At 40.5% G+C, this 27,138-nt stretch overlaps 1 protein-coding gene across 1 annotated transcript in view; it reads right to left on the bottom strand.

Annotated features, from left to right (window-relative positions):
• plcg1 (phospholipase C, gamma 1) overlaps positions 1-26,349 on the bottom strand; it is a 30,610-nt gene extending 4,261 nt beyond the window's left edge. The window contains exons 1-31 of the mRNA XM_004545970.6: positions 26,081-26,349; positions 24,726-25,013; positions 16,226-16,378; positions 15,953-16,046; positions 15,807-15,854; positions 15,184-15,268; positions 14,941-15,024; positions 14,580-14,602; positions 14,422-14,491; positions 14,230-14,331; positions 12,499-12,617; positions 11,909-11,994; positions 11,373-11,493; positions 10,942-11,110; positions 10,722-10,844; positions 10,267-10,368; positions 9,906-10,093; positions 9,280-9,480; positions 9,069-9,188; positions 8,775-8,955; positions 8,546-8,623; positions 8,344-8,447; positions 8,031-8,124; positions 7,810-7,879; positions 6,462-6,625; positions 6,243-6,339; positions 5,909-6,133; positions 5,647-5,795; positions 4,903-5,017; positions 4,077-4,238; positions 502-590 (exon numbers count right to left, since the gene is read on the bottom strand). Of these exons, the coding sequence (XP_004546027.1) occupies positions 502-590; positions 4,077-4,238; positions 4,903-5,017; positions 5,647-5,795; positions 5,909-6,133; positions 6,243-6,339; positions 6,462-6,625; positions 7,810-7,879; positions 8,031-8,124; positions 8,344-8,447; positions 8,546-8,623; positions 8,775-8,955; positions 9,069-9,188; positions 9,280-9,480; positions 9,906-10,093; positions 10,267-10,368; positions 10,722-10,844; positions 10,942-11,110; positions 11,373-11,493; positions 11,909-11,994; positions 12,499-12,617; positions 14,230-14,331; positions 14,422-14,491; positions 14,580-14,602; positions 14,941-15,024; positions 15,184-15,268; positions 15,807-15,854; positions 15,953-16,046; positions 16,226-16,378; positions 24,726-24,942 (3,633 nt within the window). The 5' untranslated portion in view covers positions 24,943-25,013; positions 26,081-26,349. The remainder of the gene's footprint in view (positions 1-501; positions 591-4,076; positions 4,239-4,902; positions 5,018-5,646; positions 5,796-5,908; positions 6,134-6,242; positions 6,340-6,461; positions 6,626-7,809; positions 7,880-8,030; positions 8,125-8,343; positions 8,448-8,545; positions 8,624-8,774; positions 8,956-9,068; positions 9,189-9,279; positions 9,481-9,905; positions 10,094-10,266; positions 10,369-10,721; positions 10,845-10,941; positions 11,111-11,372; positions 11,494-11,908; positions 11,995-12,498; positions 12,618-14,229; positions 14,332-14,421; positions 14,492-14,579; positions 14,603-14,940; positions 15,025-15,183; positions 15,269-15,806; positions 15,855-15,952; positions 16,047-16,225; positions 16,379-24,725; positions 25,014-26,080) is intronic.
• Between the last annotated feature and the right edge of the window lie 789 nt (positions 26,350-27,138).

Below are 27,138 nucleotides of genomic sequence, written 5' to 3'. Positions count from 1 at the left end.
TTTTCATACAAATCATGTAATTCAGAAACATGTACAGTATACTATCACTACTAAGACATGAGGTACACTCACCCCTGCTTTTAAAGTAAGAATCAAAAAAAGAGGCTGTCCTGTGGTATTATTAACATACAGGAAATTAAACACGATGGAAATTAAAACCTAGGTTAGATGCAAAAAGTAAAAGCACTCTCATGTTTGTTCAGTAACTGTACAGCTACATGTTCACCTAGCTTTACATAAAGTCATGAAACAGGGTAGGAGTACGTTTACCTCGATCCAAAGGTAACGAAATCTGTGTAAAGCTCATTTGACTATTTGTTCTTCCATAAAAAAAATTAAAATTTTTTAAAAAGCAGAAAATAAATAAAATAAAAAAATCAAGATCTGGCTTTCACAGCACTCATTACTAATTTGTCAGCAATATGTCTGCTTGGCCTTCTTCAAGTTGTGTCTGCATGTTTTTGAGTGGTTTGTTGACAGTACAAACATTGTGGAGCTCACCCTTCCTCTGGTTATGTCCATGTGGACTAACAGAGAAGCTAACTCCAGGTCCTCGTTGTAGCTGTTCGTCAGAGGTACTGACCGGTAACCTATAAAGACAGAAGCAAAAGATTTATTTATTTATTTTTTATTAGTGGTCTGCAAAAAGATCCATCCATCCATTTTTTGCCAATTGGGGAGGCAGTCTAAGCAGGGAGGCCCACACCACCTCCTCCAGGTCTTCTGGGGAGATACCCTAACTAGTCAGATATGTGAAACTCCTCAGCTGGCTCCTTTGAATATGAAAGAGTAGCGGCCTTCTCTATGGAAGATATCTGCCACACTACAGGGAGTGCAGAATTATTAGGCAAGTTGTATTTTTGAGGAATAATTTTATTATTGAACAACAACCATGTTCTCAATGAACCCAAAAATCTCATTAATATCAAAGCTGAATGTTTTTGGAAGTAGTTTTTAGTTTGTTTTTAGTTTTAGCTATTTTAGGGGGATATCTGTGTGTGCAGGTGACTATTACTGTGCATAATTATTAGGCAACTTAACAAAAAACTAATATATACCCATTTCAATTATTTATTTTTACCAGTGAAACCAATATAACATCTCCACATTCACAAATATACATTTCTGACATTCAAAAACAAAACAAAAACAAATCAGCGACCAATATAGCCACCTTTCTTTGCAAGGACACTCAAAAGCCTGCCATCCATGGATTCTGTCAGTGTTTTGATCTGTTCACCATCAACATTGTGTGCAGCAGCAACCACAGCCTCCCAGACACTGTTCAGAGAGGTGTACTGTTTTCCCTCCTTGTAAATCTCACATTTGATGATGGACCACAGGTTCTCAATGGGGTTCAGATCAGGTGAACAAGGTGGCCATGTCATTAGTTTTTCTTCTTTTATACCCTTTCTTGCCAGCCACGCTGTGGAGTACTTGGACGCGTGTGATGGAGCATTGTCCTGCATGAAAATCATGTTTTTCTTGAAGGATGCAGACTTCTTCCTGTACCACTGCTTGAAGAAGGTGTCTTGCAGAAACTGGCAGTAGGACTGGGAGTTGAGCTTGACTCCATCCTCAACCCGAAAAGGCCCCACAAGCTCATCTTTGATGATACCAGCCCAAACCAGTACTCCACCTCCACCTTGCTGGCGTCTGAGTCGGACTGGAGCTCTCTGCCCTTTACCAATCCAGCCACGGGCCCATCCATCTGGCCCATCAAGACTCACTCTCATTTCATCAGTCCATAAAACCTTAGAAAAACCAGTCTTGAGATATTTCTTGGCCCAGTCTTGACGTTTCAGCTTGTGTGTCTTGTTCAGTGGTGGTCGTCTTTCAGCCTTTCTTACCTTGGCCATGTCTCTGAGTATTGCACACCTTGTGCTTTTGGGCACTCCAGTGATGTTGCAGCTCTGAAATATGGCCAAACTGGTGGCAAGTGGCATCTTGGCAGCTGCACGCTTGACTTTTCTCAGTTCATGGGCAGTTATTTTGCGCCTTGGTTTTTCCACACGCTTCTTGCGACCCTGTTGACTATTTTGAATGAAACGCTTGATTGTTCGATGATCACGCTTCAGAAGCTTTGCAATTTTGAGACTGCTGCATCCCTCTGCAAGATATCTCACTATTTTTGACTTTTCTGAGCCTGTCAAGTCCTTCTTTTGACCCATTTTGCCAAAGGAAAGGACGTTGCCTAATAATTATCAGGGCTCTAGAGTGCGACCAATTTGGTCGCAAATGCGACCAAATTTTTCAGTGGTGCGGCTAAAAAAAATTAATTTGGTTGCACCTGTGCGACCAACTGTTCGGGTAGCAAAAAAAAAAAAAAAAAAAAAAAAAAAAAAAAAATCTGCAACCTTCCCTGTGGTCAACAACAGACACACATTATGCCCCTATCGTGGACTAAACCAATCAGAGATAGTAAGGGGCGGGACCTCTCTGATTGGCCGTGGTCCAGTTGAAAGTGCAGGTGGATAGATGGAGGTGAGTAGCTTGAATAAAGCGATATCAATTAATTAAATCCTGAATCGACTTTTAAATATAACTGTGTTTTGTCATAAACGCCAGATTCTCAGATTAAAGCTCACAAAACCATTTCAACAACAACCAAACAGCAGATGAGAGCAGGTACACGCACTCCACACACAGACGTAAACACAGAATGGACCGACGCATCAGAATCAACTTTGCCTTTCTCGGCTTTCTCACCTGACGGCCCGTAGACGGACACGCTGTCGGAGCTTAGCGATCCTGATGCGTCCGGTCCGCGCTGTGTTTACGTCTTTTTGCGCTGAACCAAAATTCACCGAGCCAGCAGCAAAAGAAGCAGCAAACTGCGCTTCACATTTGGTCAGTGTCATCATGAATTTTGCTGTTTTGCTTCCACGACTATTAAAATCACACTTCATGCACAGCTAGCTCTCTCTCTATCTCTCTCTGTACTTCAAGAACAGTTTCCCGTCTCCAATCTCTGTTTTCTGTTTTATTCATTCGCTTATTGCCCACCAGTCTACCGTTGTTTACAGCGCTGTCGGCTGCTGTCTTTTTCTTTTCTTTTTTTTCACTTAAATGACCTCGGACAAGAAAGCCTATTTTTTCTGTTGTTCAATACTGAAGAAATTTAAACTTTATATGCAGAACATTGTAGAATATTTTTAAGGTTATCTGCTATAAAAAGCCAGACCAGGAAAATCTCCTTCATGTTTTTCTGTGTTTTATTCTCAGTTTCACACAAAGGCATCTGCTGTGATGCTCACAATTCTGATGAAGTCAGTACTGATAAATGATCAGAATTATAATATTTCTGACTGTCTGAGGCTAAGTTGAATCGAATCGGGACTTTGAAAACCGGAATTGAAGGGATTATAGAAATCAGTGATGATACCCAGCCCTAGTGAGCAGCCTAGGCACGACAGAAGTGGATGTAGCTGTAATAGGAAAAGAACTATTGCTAACTTTTCTGTTAAGGCCTGATCCTTCTGAAATTCATAGCCAGTGCTCTGACACGGTGTCATCAATCTTTGAATGCTGAAAAAGCACAGTGTATCCAGAAAAACACATTATATTATATCAATTATTATAAAATTTGTGTGCGCCTAACTTTTGTGCCGGCACGCCTAACTTTTTAAAGTTAGGCGTGCCGGCACGCCCATGGCAAAAAGTTAGTCTAGAGCCCGGATTATGCACACCTGATATAGGGTGTTGATGTCATTGGACCACACCCCTTCTGATTACAGAGATGCACATCACCTAATATGCTTAATTGGTAGTAGGCTTTCGAGCCTATACAGCTTGGAGTAAGACAACATGCATGAAGAGGATGATGTGGACAAAATACTCATTTGCCTAATAATTCTGCACTCCCTGTATAGAAGAAGCTAATTTCCAGTGCTTGCATTGGTCACTACCAAAGCTCATGCCTGTAAGTGAGCAGATAAATGTAGATCGACTGGTAAAACTCACTTTTACACTCAATCCCCCGCTCTACTCACCCCTCACCTCAAACAAGACCCCGAGATACTTAAAGTCAGCAACAAAACATGTAAAAACTATTTACAGACATGTTGAAGGCGTACCTGTCTTTAGCCCATGAATGGGGAACGTAGCCTGAGCCAGGAAGTTTTGGTCGTTGAACATGTCGATCTCATACACCACAAAACGCAGAAAGGCAAAAGCAGAGTTGCACACGGTGAACTGGAATGTCTTTCTCGGCCAAGTGGGATTGAGACCATTATCAGCTACAGAAGAAAAGAAATATTGAAAATGTAAAGGGTGTATTCTCAATTCTCTAACATTTGTGCAATTATATTTCCCTTGTAACAGCAGTATAAAGACTTCTGTAATTAGCTGCTAGATAAAGGTTGCACCTCTACATTACACGGAAATAAAACCCTTTCCAGGACAAAAAAAAAAAAAAAAGAGAGTATGTCATTATGCCGATATACCACTTTTTAGTAATATACTGAAAAAAAAGTCGTTATAAGTATAGATTACATTTCTTAAATTTGTACTAAAGTAAATCCTGTCCTTACTCACTGATGGGAATTTTAGAGAATAAAGTATAGGTTGCAGTAAAATTTCCCAGTATCCACATCAAAGTATGTAGCAAACAAAATCTATGCATTAAACCATCAAAACATTAAAAAAAAAAAAAAAAAGTGTTTCTTCTGTCATAACGACCTGATGAGAGCTGTGCGAGTTTCAATGTTTTCCCTTTGTATTCCCACACATGGCACAGTTGTTTGTATAACTTCCTGTTTTTCCTCAGACCATACAGGAAATTACACGAGGAAAATATATCCAGTAAACAGCAACTGCTTTTTTTTTTTTCTTCCTCCCCAGTTTTGGCAGGGCCTGTCTTTACTGGCAGAGGAACTCGTGTTTAAATAAGAGCAGCTTCACCTTCAGAGTCTGTTTTTTGCTTGGCGCTGTCGTACTCCGCTCCGCACACCTCGATCTCAATCAGAGGGCAAACGATGCCACGTCCATGCTTGGGCAGATGCCGGGAGCCCAAGACCTTCAGAGGACAAAAAGCGATTACGTCTTTGGAATTTTTGTTTACATTAACATGTTGCTACACACAAACACACAATGCTTTTCCATCAGTGACATCTTATAATGTGTTTTTCTGCTCAATTGCTAACTGAGTGTTTGAACTACAGGTTGAACTCCTCCTTTAAACATGTGTAATTAAAAGCATGACTATGAGCAGTGTTTGCAGTACACCATTGGAAGCAGTCAGTGAGTCTCACAGTGAAGAAACAACAATGAGCTTCCTGACTTGATTTCTAAACAAGTTCATGAATGTTTATTCATAATTTATGAAAAGTGAGTTACCTTTAATCAAAAAATATTATTACATCTGCAACTAAAGGGGAATGTATTTACATGTAAATTGCAGCAATTGGTTGCTAGGTTTTGTAAAGTACCTCGGTTACCTCTCCGAGCTGTGTTACAATCACTGCTGCTGCTCCAGTGGGCAACTACAATCACACTGTTAACAAAACACCACCTGTCAGTTTCACCTTGTCTGTCTCCATAACCACCACCCGCTTCATTTATCCCAAAGAGATGAAGGGCAGACTCGTTTCTGCACAACTGCATCACACCCGAAAGCAGAAAAATCCAGTCCTCAGTCTACTGTACCTCAATCTCTAGACTGACTTGCTCCACACCCCGTAGTGTTTGTCTGTCAAAGGGATCAAAGTTGTCGTCCCTCATGATGGGCGGCTGAAGGACGTAGCCACTTCTTCCGTTCAGCATGAACAGGGCCTGGTTCATCTGCATGGGCTTGTCTGCAGGGAGGGAAAGAGGAAGGAATAGAAGGAAAAAAATGTAAAAAACACGTAAACAAATGAAATGTACTGTCTGTCTTCCAGCTTTGCTCTCAGAAGGGAAGAGAAGATACCTCCTGTCTGGAAGTTAAGTGCTACCAGCTGAGATCCGCAGAGCCACATGGGGAGCGGGTCATAGTTAGAAGAGTCCAATCTCTGGCCTCTGGGGTAGATCCTGGACAGCTGCAGCCGATTGTACTGCAGGAACTTCTTCCCCTTGATTTTGTTGACGTATTTCTCTGCCTTGGTTTCAGGGAAGGATGACATGTCCCGGAAACAGGCTCGCTCTGTGCCAATCTCTAAAAAAAAAAAAAAAAAGCGACGACAAAAGAGAAATGTGACCCCATCTGCATTTGGTGTTTTTCTTTTTATTATGTGTGCAGGTGAGTGAGTGCACATAGTTCTTACTTTCTTCATCAAATGGCACAGGCCTACAGTAGATGACAAGGTCAGATAATTCCAGTGCAATCTTCTTCCTCCTTTCCATCATCTTCCCCTCTTCTATCTGGCCACAGACATGGCACAAGTATAAATATAGTAGTACCAACAGTGAGGCACATCACTGCTCAGCTTAAACCCAAAGTGTGAGTGCATTTCATGTGAAGCATATTATTTCTGTATATTTACCTTGGCCTCTGAGGTCAAGGTGACCTCACGGATCTTGAACACCCATTCCTTGAGCTCTTCTTGCGTGTTTGCAGCGATGTCGAGCGGTATGCCTATCCGCACAGGGGTATTCTGTGTCAGGGTGAAAACATAAGGCCTGCTGCCTTTCCCTTCGGTACGAACATCTGAAGAGAAAAAAAAAGAAAAAAGTTAGAAAAAGGGAACCAATAAATGGAAGTAATGACGGTTTTAAAAAAGTAAATAAATGAGGCTGGTGCTGAAATCATGGACATACTAGACTAACAGACCATAAGCAAAGGAAGAAAACATGGTGGAGAAGAACCACCTGAGAAGAGCCCAAGATGACAAATCCATAGCAATTATTGTAAACCATCTGTATCATCCAGTATTAGACAATAAGTGATAACATTCAGCAAGGAGTTATTTTTAAAGAATGAAAGGATTATATAAAACCAAATAATCCCTTTTAGAATATAGTTGGGTTTTTTTTTAATTAAAACATTCATGTTTTTGTAAATGAATGCAATTACTTTCTGAGCATTTTTAGCTCATCTTTCATACTACCACTAGATGGTGCCAACGAGCCACCCAGATGGACAAACGGACTCAGGTTAACAATGCAAGGCAGCATGTGCCAGACCTAATAGGGGTGTACTGACAAGGCTGCAGGATGTCAATAACATATCAAATGCAAATCGGAGAGAAAAGCAACAGTAATAATAAAAACAGAGAAGACTTATTAAACTAAGAGGCTGATAATGGAGAAAAATAACAATAAAGAGAGTGATGACTAGGGCCGGGGCGACGTGTCGACGTAATCGATTACGCCGACGCGTCGTCACTTTCAAAACAGACATGGCGGCAGTGAGTAGCGGCAACACGAGTGAGGCAGCCGCAGTCGACTTAAATCATTCCACCCGAACACGCAGTTCTACAGTATGGGGATATTTTAACAGAAAAGGAAGCACGACGGCTATGCACTTTGCACATTTCATTTCTTGTTAAATGCTATCTCTAATATAAGATTGTACTACTACAACTTTATTTTGCAATTTTTTTATTAAAAGGTGTTGAAATGAAGAAATTTGTGTTTTCATTGAGATACATAAATTAGTAAATGTGAAATTGCTATACAAGTCAAATAATGCGGAAATAATCGATAATCAAATCAAATCAAAACAGAATCGGATTGAAAAATTAATCGGTAGATTCATCGATTAGGAAAATAATCATTTTGCCCAGCCCTAGTGATGACTGTGTCCTACAATTAAATTTATTTTTAAAAGCAGTTAGTAGGGGTTTACTGCTCTCAAGGTGACTTGCTACAGGAAGCGAAGGTGCTACTTACTAATCTGACAGGCAGACACATCAAGACTTCCTCTCAGCATATCTCCAAGAGGACTGTTTTCTGTCATCTCCTGTTGACAGAAAACAGAGCACATATGTATCTTTGTAAATGAAGACATGAATGACCTCACTGTGGTGGGAGCAGGTGTACTCATTTCTCTTTAAATAAATACAAAAAAATGTGCTTGAGTAAGCATCTTGTTTTAAGGGTTTGATCCTCACAGTTCTATCAGGCTCGGCTGCTGACGGACTGATCTCCTCCACGTAGTTTGCCGGAAACCACATCTGCTTCTTTCCTCCACAGTCACCCTTCCACCTGAAAGAAGAAGAGGCGGGAGGGGTAAAGAGACAAGGGATGTGGTTTGTAAATATTTAGAAGCCTTTCATATTTAGAAAATGATCCCAGGACAGCTAAGAGAATTTTAAATGTGTCATTCACTAATTTACCGTAGTTCTCTAATGCTAAGCACGTATTTGCAGTCTAAATTAATAATTAAGAGCTACTTCCTGAATGGATTTGATGCCACTCACTTACCATCCCCCTTCCTGTTTTTCCACATTAGAGATGATAGCATTCTTAGTGAAGGAAAGCTCATCGTCTCTCTGGGCTTTATACTCATACATGGCTCGCACCGTGCACTGAAAGACAGCACACAAGGTTACGTCATGTTTACATGTCCAAGTGTTGATGTTGCAGATCTCAGCTAACTGTCGATTTCTCCATCCTGCACTCTTACCTTAAATGTTGGCATTTGATTAGCCTCCACATAAAAGCCTGGATTCCTTCCCTCATACAGTGACCCGTAGTCTGGCTCCTATTGGGCAATACATTATGAGTTTGTTTTTCTTTTTGCTAGGCTGGTGGTGATTTCACCACAGAATGAAACTAGCATAATGCCATGAAACAATACAGCATTTTTCACTGGCCAGACGTTTCCTTTGTAGACTGTATAATGTGGTACTTACAGCAGTGCCTATCTTCTCCAGTGTGTCCTCGTTGATGGGATAGCGTAGTTTCATTTTACGGTACAAAGGGTGCTTCTCATAGTAGCTAATAAGATCTACAAGGCTGTCAAACTCTGAGGTGCCCAGCACCACGGTCTGACCCTCCTGCTGCACACGACAGTGCTTTATTTTACCCTCGGCTCTGTGAAGAAACCCAAAGAGAGAACTCTGCTAAATAACAATGATACAAGGCATTTATGTGCATGTACACTCAATATGCTGATCATCTAAGATTTAAACTGGCAACTAAGTTACCTGAATGAAATGGCAAAGGAGTTGGGCTCTGCCCTTTTCCTGACTAGAAAAGCCCCATCGCGAGGAACCCTCATCAACATGTTCTCTGCATGGCTCCTGGAGAGGTTGGCGTGGTACCACCTGCGACAAACAAAAACAAAAATATGATGCACATCACGTAATAAATTCAGCACTTTCTCAGTAATCTTTGAAAATGCATATGTGTACTCACTCTTTGCTCTCGTGAGCATTGGTCTGAGGTACCGGCTCAGTCAGCTTCATCTCAAATTCGTTACAGCGCAGCGCCACCTGCTGGTAGTGGGTAATCAGAGCAAAGAGCGTGTCAAATACCAGGTTGTCAGTCAGGTAGAACTTTGGGCTGCCTGCCTCCTGACGAGAGTGGATGCGACAGTGCTGCACCCGCCCCGAGCGCCTGTTGCAGAGATGGGAGGCATGGAGAGAGAGAGAGAGAGAGAGAGATAGAGAGAGATACAATGAAAGGTCAGTTTTTCTTCCAGTTTGATAAACAAGTTAAGAACACGTGAACTCTTGTTCATCTTTAACAAACTGCCTTGTGATACCATCTCTACATTGTTCCCATAGCTTGCAGGTAAATAACAGAGACTGATCTGTCCTGCCCTCCTTTCACAAAGAGCTCATAATATCAGACAGATCACACGCCACACTGTGACTGATCTGCCAGTGCGACACTTAAATTTGGTTATATTTTAGTGGCACGTGCTAGTTTTCTACATACAAGTTAAAGTTTCCTATACTTAAAAGTGATTTCCCCTAAATTACCGTTTCCACCCTGAAATCCAATAGATGTTTTTTTAAATACAAAATATGTGTACTTACCAGAAAGACAAGGTGTAGTCTCCGACAAAAGTCTCGCTCTCCCGAACTAGGAAGGAGCCATCAGGAGCTCCAGTCTCCAGGCAGTACTCAGACAGCAGCCTCTCGGCTATCTGCCGTCCATCCCGCCCAGCACCAAGCTTTCCATGAAACCATTTCTCTGTCACATGTTGATCCATACCATAGGACACCTGGGAAGATTCAAGATGTGTTCACTTTATGTGTATCTACATACTTTATCTCTAAATAAGAGCCTCCCACAGACCTCTAAATATTAAAATTGCATCAAATTCCGAACAATGCGAACAAATGTTCACGCTCAAAAATAATTTCTGTACTTCAGCAGCAGGTCAGACCTACTAACCTCTCTGTGCTCCTCCTCATCATCGTTTCCCGGGTTACTGGAGGTCTCTTCTGAGTAGTAGATCTTACTGCTGGTCAGAACAAAAAAATGAGGGTACCACTCCTGGGATGAAGGGAGAGAAATGAGACAGATTGTTAGTTCAAATAGCTGGATCAAATATTTACAAGATCCATGTGTTACAGTGCAAAGTGGCACAAGATGATACAGAATAAGAACTTGATATCCCAAGGAAAAAATGCTGATAAAGCATGTCTGAGATATAATTGTAAGTGTAAGAGATGATAAAGGAAGACTGCAACATAATTTGTCTTAACTTGATTTTTCATGTTTTTACTGATAAACACCACATAAAGCATATGTGCTACAGAAGCTAGTTTTTCTTTTCTGACCATTTCTGCCCAAAAATTCTTTCTCGTGCAGGATTCAAAAACTATTTATACACTGAACATGCTTACATGGTTAATGGGATCTTCCAGGTACAGGATGCCATTTTTAATGGAGTTGCTGATATCATTCTCTGAGTAGGGAGTGGTGGTGGACACCTCCTCATAGGCACTGCCTTCTGCGAGCTTCTTATGCTGCATCAGATAAGAGGAGAAGGACAGACAGAGTAAGGTTACTAATCCCCACCCCCCAAAAATCAAAAGATTTCTCATGACTCCAAGAGGCTCTGACCTTGATGAGGATCTTCCTCTTGAGCTGATTGGGTGAGGGCAGCCCATCTGCTGCGATATCCACTGCCTTGGTTAGAAGCATGTCTCCAAACACCTTCTTAAAGTGAGTGGCCATATTCCTCTGCTGCACAATACTACAGTGGTCCTCTATGGACAGGATGATGGGATATCTGTAAAAGGGACCACCGATTCAACCTCAGAGGAGTGGCAAATCCAAGGAAACCCCTTGTTTAACTTTGTTCTGATGTGACTTTTATTTTCTCACAGTGATGTCACTGTGGCCTGCCTACAGTGTTTCTACATTAGTGTGTGCCCGTCATCTCTTTATCGTCACCATCTCTTAGCTTGTTAATCACCACATCCCCACTGACAGTCATAAAAAGAGAAGAAAACAAAACAAAACAAGAATAGCGCGTTGTCATGCACACTCACTCAGATGTGACAAAGGCGTGCTCTTTGATGGTGGTCAAGACATCAGAAAACTTGATTTTGGTTGTAAGGGTGTGCCCATGGTAGATGACTGGCATTCCCTCAGGGCCATCCCAGCAGTCCACTGAAGAAAAAAAAAAAAAACATAGACACATGCATGTAACATCATTTTATCTTTTATCCTTTAAGGATAAAGAAAAACAACAGATGTGTGTGAGTGACGAGACAATTGCAGGATCTGTATGTTTCAAGGCAAACAAGATCTACAACAAACAAGTCTTATTTATAGAAACCTGCCTGACAAGGGTTTGCTGAAAAGCAATATCGGGAACGGTTGCATAAGTATTTGCATGTGAGGACCTGGTTAAGGGTGTATTAGCTGGGCTTAAAAGTCGAGCTGTGAAGGATAAGAAAGTGGGTAAAAGTTAATTAGTTGGTTAAAAGTCAAGCAGTGGTGATTTACTACTCGTGGGTAAACCGTACACCTTCCAGTGTGTGTGTGTGTGTGTGTGTGTGTGTGTGTGTGTGTGTGTTCCTACATTCAATACAGCGACAGCCCATCCTCAGACAGCGTGCGTATGCCTCCAAGGACGATTCACTGGAAAACTGGTCTCCTGTCAGGTAGCTAAAAATAAGCACACATTGTCAAGTACGTACACAAAACACACAGCCACACAGGATTAACATGTCAGGGAGTGTCTTAACACACGAACACACTTTTTATGGTGATTACATAAATAAATCAATACAGTCATATCAAAAGGGCTCGTTCTCCTCTGTTGACCGGATAAATACTTCTTACTCATTCAGTCAGTCAATTCAAGCCTAATCAAAGCAACATGGGAAACTTTCATTCCGTTGCTCCAATGAGCATTGTTTCACATTTAGTACAGAATTACTTGCGCCGACTTTCACACACTTTTCAATGGGAGGAAAAATACATTTTCCTGCAAAATAAACGCCTGGATCTCATTCGGGAAAGAGATTGTTAAATAATACGCTTTTATCTGATGTGTGAAGCCAGTTCAAAAGACCTCTTTTTGGGCAGAGGTTTCAAGAACTCCAGCATTCCCAGGGCCCAATTAAAGCAGGCAAACCAGACACATGCATAAATGCCCTTCATGCTTACGTGTTGTGCGAAGAGGAGATCCAGTAGTGAGACAGGGGGTTGTTCATATTCTCAGGACACACTTGGTCCAGGGAGGAATCCCAGATGGTGTTCTCTTTGGAGAACAGGTATGTGAGGAACTACACAAGAGAGAATGAGGAGCAGTGAAAAGTGGGAAGAATTGCAGACCCTAGCAATATACCGACGTGGCACTGAAATGATAATGATCAGATTCTTAAAAACATCTGACCTAAATACTCAGGAATCAGGGCACCGTTGCTTAAGGCATTTAAGAAGTGGCTCAACACCTGTTTGTATGCACAGGCATGCACTAGAGCCCCCAAGGAGAGGCGAACTGCCAAGTTCTGATCCAGCCTTTGGACTGTGAGAACTGTTGAGTTTGTGTTTCCACCAAAATTATTGTTATTTTTATGTTACTGGTGAAAAGGTCTATCTTGGTTTCAATATAATTCTAAATTCCAAGATATAAAGTAAAAAAACAAAACAAATACAAAACCTAAACATTTCACTGCATGATCCCATCTATCCTGTAAGCAGGTACACCTTGCAAATATACATTTTTCTGGCACATTTCCTAATGCTTAAACAACACAAATGCTCTAAACCAACGGTCTCCAACCTTTTTTGCGCCACGGACCGGTTTATGCCCGACAATATTTTCACGGACCGGCCTTTAAGGTGTCGCGGATAAATACAACAAAATAAAAGTAGTACCGGTACCGAAAACAAAGAAGATTTATTCATAACACACGTGAAAAGACCCAGGAAAACCGAGTTAACGATAAAAACGATAACAAAAAACCCTGAAAACTATACATTTCACACCTGAGCCTCTACTCTCGCGGCCCGGTACCAAACGACTCACGGACCGGTACCGGTCCGAGGCCCGGGGGTTGGGGACCGCTGCTCTAAACCACAGGGCAGTCAACTTGTACACATGCTAACAAGTAGGAAATTACAAGATAAAGTACTAAGATAAATGTTTCATGTCAAAATAATATGAATGCTTCTAAAAAAAAAAAAAAAACACTGTTAAATCACTGACCATGCACAACTGCCAACATGAATAAATTACAAAAACTAAGAAAAACTGAGATGGAACATCTGGGGAACATGTGGGGTTCAAAATGTCATAATTATTGTCATAATTGCTTAATCCAGATTCTTAGATTTAACTTGTGTATTAAACACATAATGACATTGGATTCCATAATCAGCAAACAAAAACATCACATTAGAGTAGGATTTGTACATATCAGATTCCCATTAAACTTCAACTATAATAATTTCCATGTAGTGATAATATTTAAAATAAAGTATCTATTTTTTTTAACTATTCATGGGCTTTTCTTTGCACATAATCAAGGCCTGGGCACCAGTGACCTAACATCCTCTGCAGGCTCGCTTGTCCCACTTTCCTCTTTTATTCATGATTTACGGTGACCACAAAAATCATCCTTCGCTTTCTGCAGAACTGTCATGCCGCACTATACTCAATAACCTTTTATATCTGTGTAGGAGGAGGTGCTTCAGGGCCAAGATCATGGCCAGTCATGTTAATTTCTGAGCATCTCCCTCCCACACTAACAACACAGGGGGGAAATCGGAAAACATAACCTATGAAAACATGGTACATTTTTCCGTTAGTGAGCGAAGACCCAGAAAAAAAACACAAGAACACAAGTGAGAAAAGGGGGGAAAAGAAAGAGTGAGGCATCGAGGTGCGCATACCTCGTCTTGCTGGAAATAAGGCTGCTCCACTTCCCTCAGGGGGTCTTTCAGGTAGCCGAACATAAACTCTTGCACTTTGTTGTTATCTGTGGCCCACATCTCCTGCAACAGCAAACACAAACATGCATTAGAGCATGGAAAGAAAACAAATCGGCAATAAAGTATGTAAATGTCCAACAACCGAGAGAATACCTTTTGAGACTCCAAGAGGAAGCTCTTGAAGTCCTCCAGGGAAATCCTCTGTTCTGGTCTATCAATGAACCTGATAGAAAAAGTACTGGTTAATTTCAGCAAACAACCGTGATGCAAGAGAAAACATCACTGTATGTGTGTGCGTTTTGTATGCCTACCTTTGAAGAAATGGGATTTCCATCTAAAAGATAGTAAAGAGACAAAAAACAGTTAAAGTAATTAATCAAAGCGCTGCACTTTCAGTGTTAGACATCCTGTGAGGTGGGGGAGGGCACTGAGGTTATCCATTTTATCTGACCCCTGCTTGCCTGCCTTCTTATCTGTGTGTGTGTGTTTGTGTGTCCTAATGGCTTCCACCAGAGAGGTTTGGTGGGTTTTTAGCTGGTGCATATTGATCTTGAAGCCATTTGAGGACGGACAGATGGGAGATGAAGTGAGCCTTGGCAGAGCATCAGATGGGGTGCTAGGGGGATGAAAGCACAGGGACTATCTGTGGATACATAAAAAGACTGCACTTACGTTTTTCTGGGCATCAAACATGAGACTACGATAAAGCTGCGCAAACTGGCTGAAGGACACGTCTCCATTCCTCATCTCCGAGTCCTATAAAAGAAGCAGAGAATCAGAAAGAAAACTGAAATGACTGTTAACGGCAAATCATAAATCTTTAGCCTCAAACAACATCATCGTGAAAGGGAAGTTGGCGGGGAGATGGAGTGGGAAGGAGGTTTGTGATAAGAAAAGTAAGCAGCAAGAGGTTACCGGAAGTTTCTCTCGGAGGAACCTCATGTTGGGCACCCTGTAGTTGACCTGGCTCAGCATGCTCTTCAGATCCTTACAGGATATCCTAAACACGTTTTGTTGAAAAATAAAACAAACACGGATAAGCATGTGCAACATGTGCAAACACTTCTACTTGTAGATACTATTGTGAGGCAGAAATGCCATTTTGAGTTTACAGATGGGCTGAAACCTTGTAAACAGACACCCTGCATGTTCTGTTGAGTGGTTTGGGCTTCACTTCTGCTACACAGCTTGGAATTTTGGCCAGAAACGACAATACACGGCGCACACACAGTAACAAAGGCCTGTCAGGGATGTAACAGACAAACATCTCTGTACATCTCCTCTCCATTCTCTGCAGTCTGTTTCCTGCTGCAGGAAGAGTTGTTGGTGTGCGGCTGAGGGGTTAGTTCCCTTACTACACCTCAACTGAGCTCTCTCAAAGACACCTACCAGCCAGTTGCAGCAAGTCTATGTGCTCTTAGATGAAAGGGCACACAACTGGTGTAGCAAACAATTGAGTTACATCTTATAACATCCATTTCTTGTGAGGGCGATCTGATTAACTCTGCAGCTGATATCCTTTGACCGAGTTTAGTTACCTGTCTTCTCTGTTGCGATCGACTGCGTAGAACTGCTTACGTAACCACCTTAAAATTAAGGAAAAGAAAGAAAGACTTAAGCGATTTCTTGCATACAGAAAACAGATAATGCCGTCTATTTACACAAACTTTGAGTTCAGATTTACCGCTCGATCTGAAGAGGTGTTGGAGACTTCAATGTGTCAGTCACAAGCGAGGTTAACCCTTGCACCCACATGGTCATCTCTTCATCAGATGTTGCTGTAGCAAAAACAGCTGACCTAAATAACTCAATTCTGTCACAGGCTAAAAATACAAGAAGCCTATCAACAAACAAAATGTGAAGATTTGATTTATCAATGGTACTAATGATCTTATTGAGGTACAATGGTAACAGGCTACTTCTTGTCAATGTGTAAGCAGTCCTTCTCTGAGCATACCTGCCAGGCTGAGTGATTTAAGGCGAAACTCTGTGCCGTACAGAATAACAAAGCAGTGGGCCTGATCGAGCCGTGCTGCAGAGTCCTCCACATAGCGATCAAAGTCCCGAGATTTCTGTCCAGAACGGATCTCCTTGATTTCTCGAATATCAACTGTAGATACAGACAGATATGTAATAGTTAGCAAAACACAAAGCTGCAGGTTCCCAACACATGACACGGTAATATTCTGGTGTGAATATGGTGCGCAAAACTTATATGCAATGATATGTTAATAATCAAAATAACAGTATCTGGCACAAAACTGCAGACTTAGCTCCAAGCTCTCCTTGTTTTCTAATTCCATTTCATGTAGGAAACATGAAACACTTCAGTACTAACCCTAACAGTCTAACATACAAAAAATAAAAACATTGTGCAAGTACCTGCAGCCCCTCTGACCACATAAAACAATGAAGCTGAGGCGGTGACCCAAACCACATTCAAGTATAGATCAAAAACCACCAATTAGTAAGCAATGGGGAGAGGGCAGTTTTTTTGTTGTTGTTTGGGTTGTTTTTTTTAGAAGCTACTGGTCAGGTCTAAATGATTGAGATTTCAAATATAAATATACATGACAAATATATCACAGTATGTACCTACCTGTGCTCGTAAGTGCAGGCTGTTAAGTGTGCGTGTTTAAACATTTAAACAATATATGATCATGCTAACGTTTTCACACAACGGCTTCACGGTTTATCTGTAGACATGACAAATGAGGAAAAAAAAAAAAAAGACCAGATATAATTTTATCTCAACTCCATAAACAATCATTGAGAAACTTTACAAGTGTGTGGGCTGCAAAGTAGCACAGCGGGTTCCTATCAGTGTTACATTAACTGCAGTTCAAGACCTACAGCAGGGACTCTCTTACTAAGCACACACACACACACACACAGACACACACTTCTTTCAGCTCCTGCTCCTCTTCCTGCCCCTGAACCACACATCCTGTGCCTTTGTCGCCTACACACCACATCTGTGCTTGCGTATAGGTGAGCATGTGCATGTTCTTTTCTCAAGCATAAAAATGTCTTCTCACAGAATTTCACCAAACTGTGCTCTAATCATATATCATATCTCCGTTTACTTAACCCGCCACACGGGCCAGCAGACTTCCGTTTAGACTGAAGCACTTCTGACAGGCTGATCTGTTAGACAACACTTTTAGTCATTTGTGTCAAAATATTTGGAGCTTGCCTCAGACAGATGCAGGAAAGAAAGAGATAGCCAGAGGTGTAACCTTACCAAAAGAGATGAGAGGAGGTATCCTGCAAAACACTACCACACTTCCTTCTGTGCTGTGCCCTGTCTTCCAACATTTTTCATACCCAAGCAAAAGTATTGTCAGTAAAAATATGACAGCCTGATGTTTAAACTTTGGCCAATGTAAAGTTTATCCCCTTCCCCCAATTTCCTTTTTGTTTGTTGTTGTTGTTGTTTTACTTTAAATAAGCCAATGTTATGATATTGTGAAAAAGCAAACGATCAAAAAGAACATTTCTGTTTTTCATCTAAAATGTCAAACTTCTACTGTTTCACACACAATGTCAGGATGTTCTTCTTTTCCATTTTTATACAACTGAAAATACTGTGAACCAAAAATAAAATATAGGAAGAAGGCCCAACTTTCTGACATTTCACATACATTTACTAAGAAAATTAAAAGAAAGAATATCACAAATAAAACAAATCAAAAGTAACTGTCAGCTTTAGTGTTGCTATAAAGCCTAAAATATTGGATTGGATGGGTAAAGACATAAGCATGATTATTACTGAACTGCATTCAACCAGCGACTCAAAATCTTGAGATTAAGAATCGCTTCTGTGACAGTGTCCTTTTCCCAGGTAGCCCATATTTTTCAACTCTGCATGGGTTCAAATTGCACACCTTCTTGCAGTGTTTACAACTGAACCACGGTGGTGTCAAAAGTCAATACGTTCACAATTCGCTTAGAATTTCATGGCAACTGAAAACGTCACACTCGGCCACGCAGACTTAAGAGTTTTGACTGATAATCATGTTCACAATGTCAGCAAAGGACCATTAAGCAATTATTTTGCTAAATATTCTAAGTGAGAAAATATAAAGATGACTATAGAATAAATAAAAACATATGGGTATGCAATATGAACTTGACACTGTAGGATCTTTCTTGCATATGGGGCACATCCACAAATTACCTGGACTGCATATTTTATATTTTTAACCTTAAATAGCCAGAAATAAATCTGTGAGGTAAGCCCCAGATTCATCTTTTTAACTATTAAGCAGATCAATCGTGTTTATATGCACCATCCATTCTAAAGCAAGAAAAAAAACCCCTGAACATTTCCAAGTGACTATGCGGCCTATGTTGTGACAATGTTTCACTGCACACTTCCACATCAGCTGATCCATGTGAGCTTCACTGACAGCATATGGGATCAACTTCAGCAGAAGACTTTTCCTCTGACAAACATCTGACAAGCCGCTAAAAGGGTTCAGTTCCCCTTTCCAACAATCTCTAAATGGAACGAGTCTGCTGTTGAGTTCTGCTTGTTTTCCAGCAACAGCCTGCTCTTTACAACGTTTTCATACAGACAATCAATCTGAAAGCAGTTTCTGATTAAGTAACAGCGTTGCTGCCTGAGGGCTAATGTCTCAGTATTTTGTTGAAAATGTTCTTACATATAAACTACGGCCAGATCTAAACGAGTAACACAAACACACACAAAAAAAGGTGGGTCAGTTAGAAATGACATCACGTCTGAGGTGTTACAGTGTATGCACGTCCTTTGCGGGAGGTATGGAAAAAGCACATCAGAAGGACGACAGTTTTCACACGTGTATGCAAGTTAATTCCACCCGCTGGTTATGTAACTTAACATAAACAACCCAAAGACTTCTTCATTCTCAAAAAAGGATTTCCAGGCTACAGGTGAGAACATTTATTGGTACTGCTGCTGAAAAGGAACTCGTCCAATGTCGTGGTGCGTGTTAAAACAGTATGTGGTTTGAATTATTGTCAAAACTGCTCACCGACGTATCATAACAACAACGACGACAACACAGTTCTAAATCCTGTCTACACCTGAACACGCCTCACATTCCTGCACCATTCAAATTAAAAGGTTGTCAATGAATCCTTTCATTGTAGATGAATCTGCCAATTATTGCCCCGATGACAGTGTAAAATCTCAGGGCAGCAGTGGAAAATACCCATCCTAGTTTCCCCAGAGTCCAAATTTCAATATCTAATTTTGTCACGATCAGAGTCCACAGCCCAAAGATATTGAGTTAGCAGTCATATTAAGCAAACAACAATGTTTACAGTAGAAAAATCTATAAACATATTTGAGGAATTTTTGTTAAAAGACATAAATTACTATCAAAATAGATGTGGCTTCTTTTCTTGTGCTCATCTAGAATTACAGCTCTTATTCAAATGCCATGAATTTGACCGTTTCTGCATTTATGTGAACTGCCCCTCTGTGATTGAGCAGATCAATGCAACAGTAGATGTAGAAAGTAACTCGTGTCATTACAATGCAACAGTTCAGTGATATCCAGTAGAGTGCAAAACAAATATCTGTGAAAAATATCCCTAAAAGACCAAAAAACTCGAGTTATCCATGTATTCAGTGCACTGTATTGTCAGTGAGTATTATCACAATTTTTCAACTTTTGAATAGTCTGTAAATTCACTCAGTTAGCTCTCCGATTCTCTTGCAGTCTGCCATCGTCGCTTTCCGAGCTGCTTCTTCCTCAACGCAAGCCGGTTAACAACATTCATTTTAACCTCTTTTATTTGCTCAATGTCAACATGAAGAGTCAAGAAATTGTGGCTCTAGCTAAGGAATCCATTTAGATTGGCAGGATGCGCAAGAAGTTTAATTCGCATAGCCATTTTAGCGTTGCTGTAAGCTTTGGAGAAAAACTAAAGGACAGACGCTTGTCAGTTTTTAAAGGTTAAAAAGAATGAAACAATAAAAAATAAAATCACATACTCTGATAATATAGGCTTAGGGGTCAGAGTACTGACTGAGGCCTCACAGGGTTAAATAAAAAAAATTGATTCTGTTGCTAGTGTATTGATAACACCATAGGAGGAAGCGGATGTGGTATACTGCAGCATCGATTTTGTCCCAAACCTAGGAGCAGTTGCAGCACGGCATCATTATGTAGTGTTTATAAAGGGGAAAAAAGTCTCATATTCAAACTTACGATGCGTCAGTCATTACTTAGCAAGTTTATATGCATTTGTCCTGGAATTAATATTACACTGCAGCTTGCATTTCTACAAGACTTTGCCCACGAGTTGAATTTCATGCTTACTGCTGACCATTTATCCTTGCGTGGTTCACACTACATGTGAGAAGTGTTTAATAAAATATGTAATGTTTATATTTAATTTTATCAGTGTCTGAGCTGTGATGTGAGATAGATATATATAGAGACACACACACATTTACATATTCTAAACCAAAAATCTGGGGGGGCTTTTCTGTAATGTTTGCAATAAACTGTTCATTATTGTCCATAATATACATAAAAACTTAATGTCCAACTATACACTTACAGATTTAGAGAAGATTTTCTCAACATTCAACTGAGCAAAAGTGGAAAGGATGTAGAACTTCTAATGAACACCACACCAGGCTTATCAAGATGCAACAAATTTACCCACAGTGGTTTTCTTCAACCAGAGATAAACTGGATGACAGAAACATTTCTACAGTATGTTATTAAATATAACCTGCTAAACAGTGCAGCTAGCCTGTGACGCTGTGTTTGAAGATGAGCAAATTAATGTTGCCCAACGCCACGGCAAAAAGGAAGGACATTAAAGATTTTTCATATCAGGACATAATAAATTACTATTTAGTCTTTACCAGGTCTTACAATTAGGTAAATAGAACTTCAGATGAATAACAAAATAAATAAACCACAATTCAGTAAGAAACTGTGAAATTAACTACATCACATGATTCAAATGCATATAGAGCTGCCTATAGCAGCAATAGCTTGTAGTAATTATTTTCTGTATGCCTTCATGAGTTTCTCATATTGTTGTGGAGGTATTTCGTCCCACGCTTCTTTACAGCGTTGCAGGCATTCATTTATGCACAGCGCTCTTAAGGTCCCACCACAGCATATCACTCAGGCTGATGTCTGGACTTTGCCTTGTCCACTATTCTGTTGTAGATTTGCTGCTTTGTTGCATGACCCAGTTTCAGCCTAGCTTTAGCTGTAGACAGATGGCTTCACTCTAGAATACTTATGGTTCATGGTTGACTCAATGACTGCAAGGTGCCCAGCTCCTGTGGCTGCAAAACAAACCCAACCCATCACCTCTCCACCACCATGCTTGACAACTGGTATGGGGTGTTTGTGCTGACATGCTGTGTTTAGTTTTCACTAGTGGTGGTGCTTTGCATTATTACCAAACATCTCCAGTCTGGTCTTACCTGTTCAAATAACATTGCCTCGGAAGTCTTGTGATTTGCTCACATGCATTTTTGCCTAAGCGGTGCTGTCATGTTCTTTTTATTAAGAAGAGGCTTCCAAACAAGCCATACTTGTTCCATCTTGTTCTTTTTTTACTGTCACAAACTTTAACACTTAAAATGCTAACTGAGGCCTGTACAGTCCGAGATGTTGCTTTTAGGTTTTTTGCAGTTTTCTGAGGATTGCAAGGTCTGCAATGAATTTGTTAGGAGATCCACACTTAAAGACTGATGGACTTTAATTTTTTTGGAAATGGCCTCATATACTTCCCTGATGTCTTTTCTCTTTGCCACTGTGTTAACACACCTGAATTCCCCAGAGCAGTAAATTCCTGAAACATCTGCTTTTGCAGAGATGCTCACACTCACTGATGATCAATTTCAGACTCACAAACAGCTAAGGCCACCACCACCATGTCTTCCATACATACACCTGCCCACCACCCCACTAATGTGAGCCATTGTCTACGTAGCACCTCATCTTTCAGGCTACTTACATACAGACTATATATACGGACCAAGTCCTTTGCAATTTGCCCTTTTAATGAGTGACTTCATCTTGCTTTGTTATTTATTACTGTTGTCCTATTGTCTATTTATATTTCCTTCACAGTTTCGATGTACATGTACAATGACAATAAAGACGTACTCTCTTCTATTCCAAATAAGTGCATCTGATTGGCAGCATTAGTCTTTCACACACTGCTTCTGCATTTTGGCTTCATTTTTGTTAAATAATGTGCTTTTATGCCTTTTTTTGCCAATTGTATTTCAGTTTCTTCAACCAGAGCTTGTAAACATAACAGGGTATGACTATGAGGTTACAAGAACTAAGTTGTTTTGGGGGTTTTTCAAACCAGGACACAAAACTCAAATAAATGGTTGAGAGTATAAAAGTATTCATTCATAAAACTCTAGAAGCGGCTCAGAGTTCATCAAAGCTTGCCAGCGAACTCACTTTCCATCTCCGTAGCTCTCTGATATTAAAATGAGTTGATGGTGCCTAATGACTCAAACATGATTTCGATTCATGTACATGTCACCTGGTATCTGTCACACACTAAACGAGGGGGTTAGAAAATGATTCGCATGATACTGCTGAGTTTTACTGAGGATGCTGTGCAGGACGTGTTGCAGCAGTCTCTTTGAAAACAAACTGTACACTCATGTAGTGACTAACAGAACTGGAGCAAACTTTTTCACTTAAAAAGACAGACTGTGAAGCCCAGGTATCCAAGCTGCATATTTATGACACGCTCAGAAGGCACGTATGTCTACTGACAATCATTCTGCAAGACCACATCCTGCTATGTCAAGCCGCACATACATCATAGTGTGCTGTAGAGTAATATACAAGTGTGCGAGCCACAAATGAGTGCAGCCAATTATCTGATTGGAAACACGGGGCAAAAACTGAAAGGCAAATCACGTGGAGTGGTGAAAAAAAATGCACAAAATACACTTTAAGAGAGGATGGAACAAATGGGTCCACTTCTCAGCACTTTATATTTAGAAGCATACGAGACTGCCGTTTCCACAGTTAATGGACATCATTCTTTCATTGCCATTGATAAGGGGTAAATACACGGGGCCAAATCGTTCCTGAACGATTACACACTTCCAGTAAAAACCCTGGTATTCTATTTCTGAACATTAATGAGCAGCTCAGGCCAATTTCACCTCTCCAGGAGTATCAAATGGCAGCTATGAGCTCATGGGCGTATGAAACCCTTCACTAAGAAGATGATACTGATTTTACCAAAAAAACAAAACAAAACAAAAAAACATCAAAACAAAAAAAGAAAAGAACACCACTAAGCCTACCCTCCTTTGTGTGTGTATGTGTGTGTGTGCTCTTTTTGTTGCATCCGGAGCAGAGTGCAGCTGTGCACAAGGCATCCTGCTACCCAAGAGACAGATGACATTACGACTCACTAAAGGCCTGTGCGTCCTCAGTTAGACACGCTGCTTTGTTGAAGATTAACCTGAATGCCAGCTTCCTGGTACTATACAGAATATTCCTATTAAAAAGGAACAAAAGAGCGCAAGGAAGCAGTGTTTCTTCTCTGCGTCGACCCTACAACTATTTGTACCTGACACGTGATTTAATTTCTTCTTCCTCTGATATTCATACCTGCTTTTTCCAAGAGAAATAAATATATTATATTGCAAGAAAATAATCCCAAACAACTGAACATTTAAGCAACCTGTGGTTCAGTAAAGAAGCACTTTAAACACTGATATTACGACACACAGGCGGGGTTGCATGTTTTCTTTCTATCATACAACTTTAGCTATCAGATTGATTTATGCGCTTAAAAAGCAGCCGGTTCAGTTTTACTTCTACCGTACTGATCCCAGTTTCTCCAAACTGTCTTTAGTGTAAAAACCTTGTAAAACCAACCAACCTCTTAAACTACTCATGTATTTGCTCAGTAACTTTAATTTTTAATCCTGGCAGTACAACTTACATTTTTCACAACACAAAGGTTTTGGCATCTTTAAAGGTTAATCAGTTGCCTTGGGTTCCAATGTAGACATCAACTAAAATATCTTACACCAATAGCGACTAGTTACTTGACGCTTAAAGCACTTTTAGCTGTAATGTATAAAAAAAAAAAAAAAAAATCCCACATCTACAATATCACTGCACTACCAGTCTCTTATTGATCAGTGGAATCAGTGGAGATTTCACTGCGTCTTTGCTGTATGAATTCAATTATTTGGGGCTTTTAGATGTGACATCACATCCTAACTGACAACACTATCCAACTGTTCACAATACCATCATGTCGGCCCATCGTGCAAGTCTTTTGTGAGGCATTCAAGCATCTTAAAAAAAAACGCTGCACCCATCATATTTCTGACTGTATGCCAACCAACCAGTTCTGGCACATATACCTTACAAATTTACCAGTCATCAGGAGCGCTGATATTTGTATGAGCATGTTTGCACTGACAGAATACTCACTCTCGCCCTCTATTTTATCCGTGCCCCGAGTCCAGATAATAGTCCTGGTCTCCAGCTTTACTTGAAATGTCCTTCTCTCTGGCCGCTGGGACTTCTTAGAATAAAATAGTGTCAGTACTGTCCCCAGCTCCAGGTCTCGGTACAGGTTGTTCATCTCTGTGGCGTTGTCCATCCACGGCACAGGTCCATTGGAAAAGAAGCCAGAGGTCCCAGCCATGTTCACTTCCCCTGTTTGTTATCCGTTTCCTCTCAGAACAATCTGCTCAGTACAGGCTTAGACAGGGATACCTACAGGAGGAGAAGAAGGGAGGGGAAGCCCGTGAAACAACAATTCCTCTGGGACTTCATGTGTGTCAGTGCTGCATGCAGGCACCAAAGAGTTTGATGCTGTCAAGAGCCATGCTTTAAACGATATTGCATGAAGTGTAAATGTTTCTATCATCCAATCTTTATAAATAAATGCACACTGTAAGACACTGCTACCCATATGTTGAGATACATGTCAAATATGAACGTAGGCAGTAATAATGCTTTATAATGACCATTTATAAAATTATATTTCTAAAAACTCTTCTTTAATGTTCAGCCCCGAAACCACAAATGACTCATGTCATGTCATACACACACAAATAATATATATATATATATATATATATATATATATATATATATATATATATATATATATATATATATATATATATATATATCTCCTAGATATTTTACGTTATCTTCCGTACTTACAAGCTAAACAAAAAATGTGGGCAAAGAATATATTTCAAAACATACCTTTGACCTTATTAACTTAAGGGTACAAGTACTGAGAGCAACGATTAGGCTACAACCTTTCAATCCCATCAGAGTGCATTATGTATCATTAAGAGTGGTGTGAATAAATGAGAGCTGCATCAGAAACCCATCGTGCAACGAGAAATCATGTTGATGTAGATAAATACAACAGAAAGGAGAAACGGGGTTTAATGTTATTTAGACTGCTTTTTCAATTAAAAAAAGAAAAAGACCAACAGGCCTGTAACTCCCTACAGGAAAAAAAGTTTCCTGTGAAAACAGTTTTAGGAATACAACTGGTGGCGAATGGCAGAAGAGTGGGGTTAACGCTGTAACAAGAACCGTCTGGCTATTTTCACGGCGTGGAAACGGGGCCGGTGTGTGCTAGCATTTCGCTGGGCGAAAACAACAAACATACCCTGCTAGACCCGTAAAAAAAAACAGGGGGCTGAGGTAGCAGTAGCTGTTCTATTCATTCCTACTCCTCCTTTTCCTTTTCCGTGCGAAGAAAAATTAACTGGGAAAACAACACGTCGGAGAGGGGCTGCCGTGCTGGAACTACCTACCGCCGCAATCTCGGCCCGACCGCACATCTCCAACGGCTGGCTGCTCCTCTCTCCTCGCGTCTTTTCTCCTTCTTTTTTTTCCCACCCACACTCAGGTTTTCCGTGATTAAATCATCGCCGGGCTCTCATAAGGCGCTGCGGTCCGGACAACAACAATTCCCGTTTCCTCTTCTCGCCTCTGGCCGTCCATAGAGAGAGAGAGGCAGACAGACACCGAAGCCCGTGGTAAGACTACGCAAGTTTGTCTGCTCTCGGATCAAGCCAGCGCAGGCCCTCTCTGGCACGTCAAGTGACCCGGAGTCTGTCACGAGGCTTCCGTCGCGGCTTTTCACAATAAAAGAAGTAATCGCGTCGCGTAAAGAGGTTGAGAATGTAGTTTTAAAAAAGATTAATTTCGTGTAACGCGCCCGTTTCTTAATTAGGGCGACCTGATGTCCCTCTTTATGTGGGACAGCGAGTTTAATTTATTCGTTTTTTGTTTTTGTTTTTTGTTTTATTCCTTGCCCCACTGTCCTACATCTTGAGACAATGTTACACATTTTGACTGGTTCATGCACATTTCTGGCTTTTGCAAAAACTTTTTAATATAGTCAGAAAAAGGTTATCCTAATGCCAGTTCAATCCACTTTTATTTATATAGTGCCAGATCACAAAAACAGTTACCTCAAGGTGCTTTGTATTGTAAAGTAATGACTACATTAATATAGCGAAAACCTCAACAATAACTCGACCTCCTTATGAGCTAGCATTTCGCACAAACTGTGTTTAGTCTGCATTTATTTTATAGCGATCTGGTCGCCCTATTCACAACAGCTGTATGAAAAACAGATACATAACACTTCACATATCTTTCACACATTTAACATATGCATGTTTATTATCATTATCAATGTTTATTATCAAAGTAGTTGTGCTTTATTTCAAATAAACAGAGGCATCACCATGCTGGCGAGCGTGTGTACTTTTGGTGTTCTGTTTATGCAGTTGCTTTATCATCTGTGGTGACGGTGAAGCATGTTGTAATACTGGTTTTAAATAGGAAGCAACATCCACAGTTG

The sequence above is a fragment of the Maylandia zebra genome, linkage group LG20, assembly GCF_041146795.1.
Source record: "Maylandia zebra isolate NMK-2024a linkage group LG20, Mzebra_GT3a, whole genome shotgun sequence".
NCBI classification, from domain to species: domain Eukaryota; kingdom Metazoa; phylum Chordata; class Actinopteri; order Cichliformes; family Cichlidae; genus Maylandia; species Maylandia zebra.
Note: the sequence above shows the minus strand (reverse complement) of the source record. Positions and strands in the feature narration are given on the sequence as shown.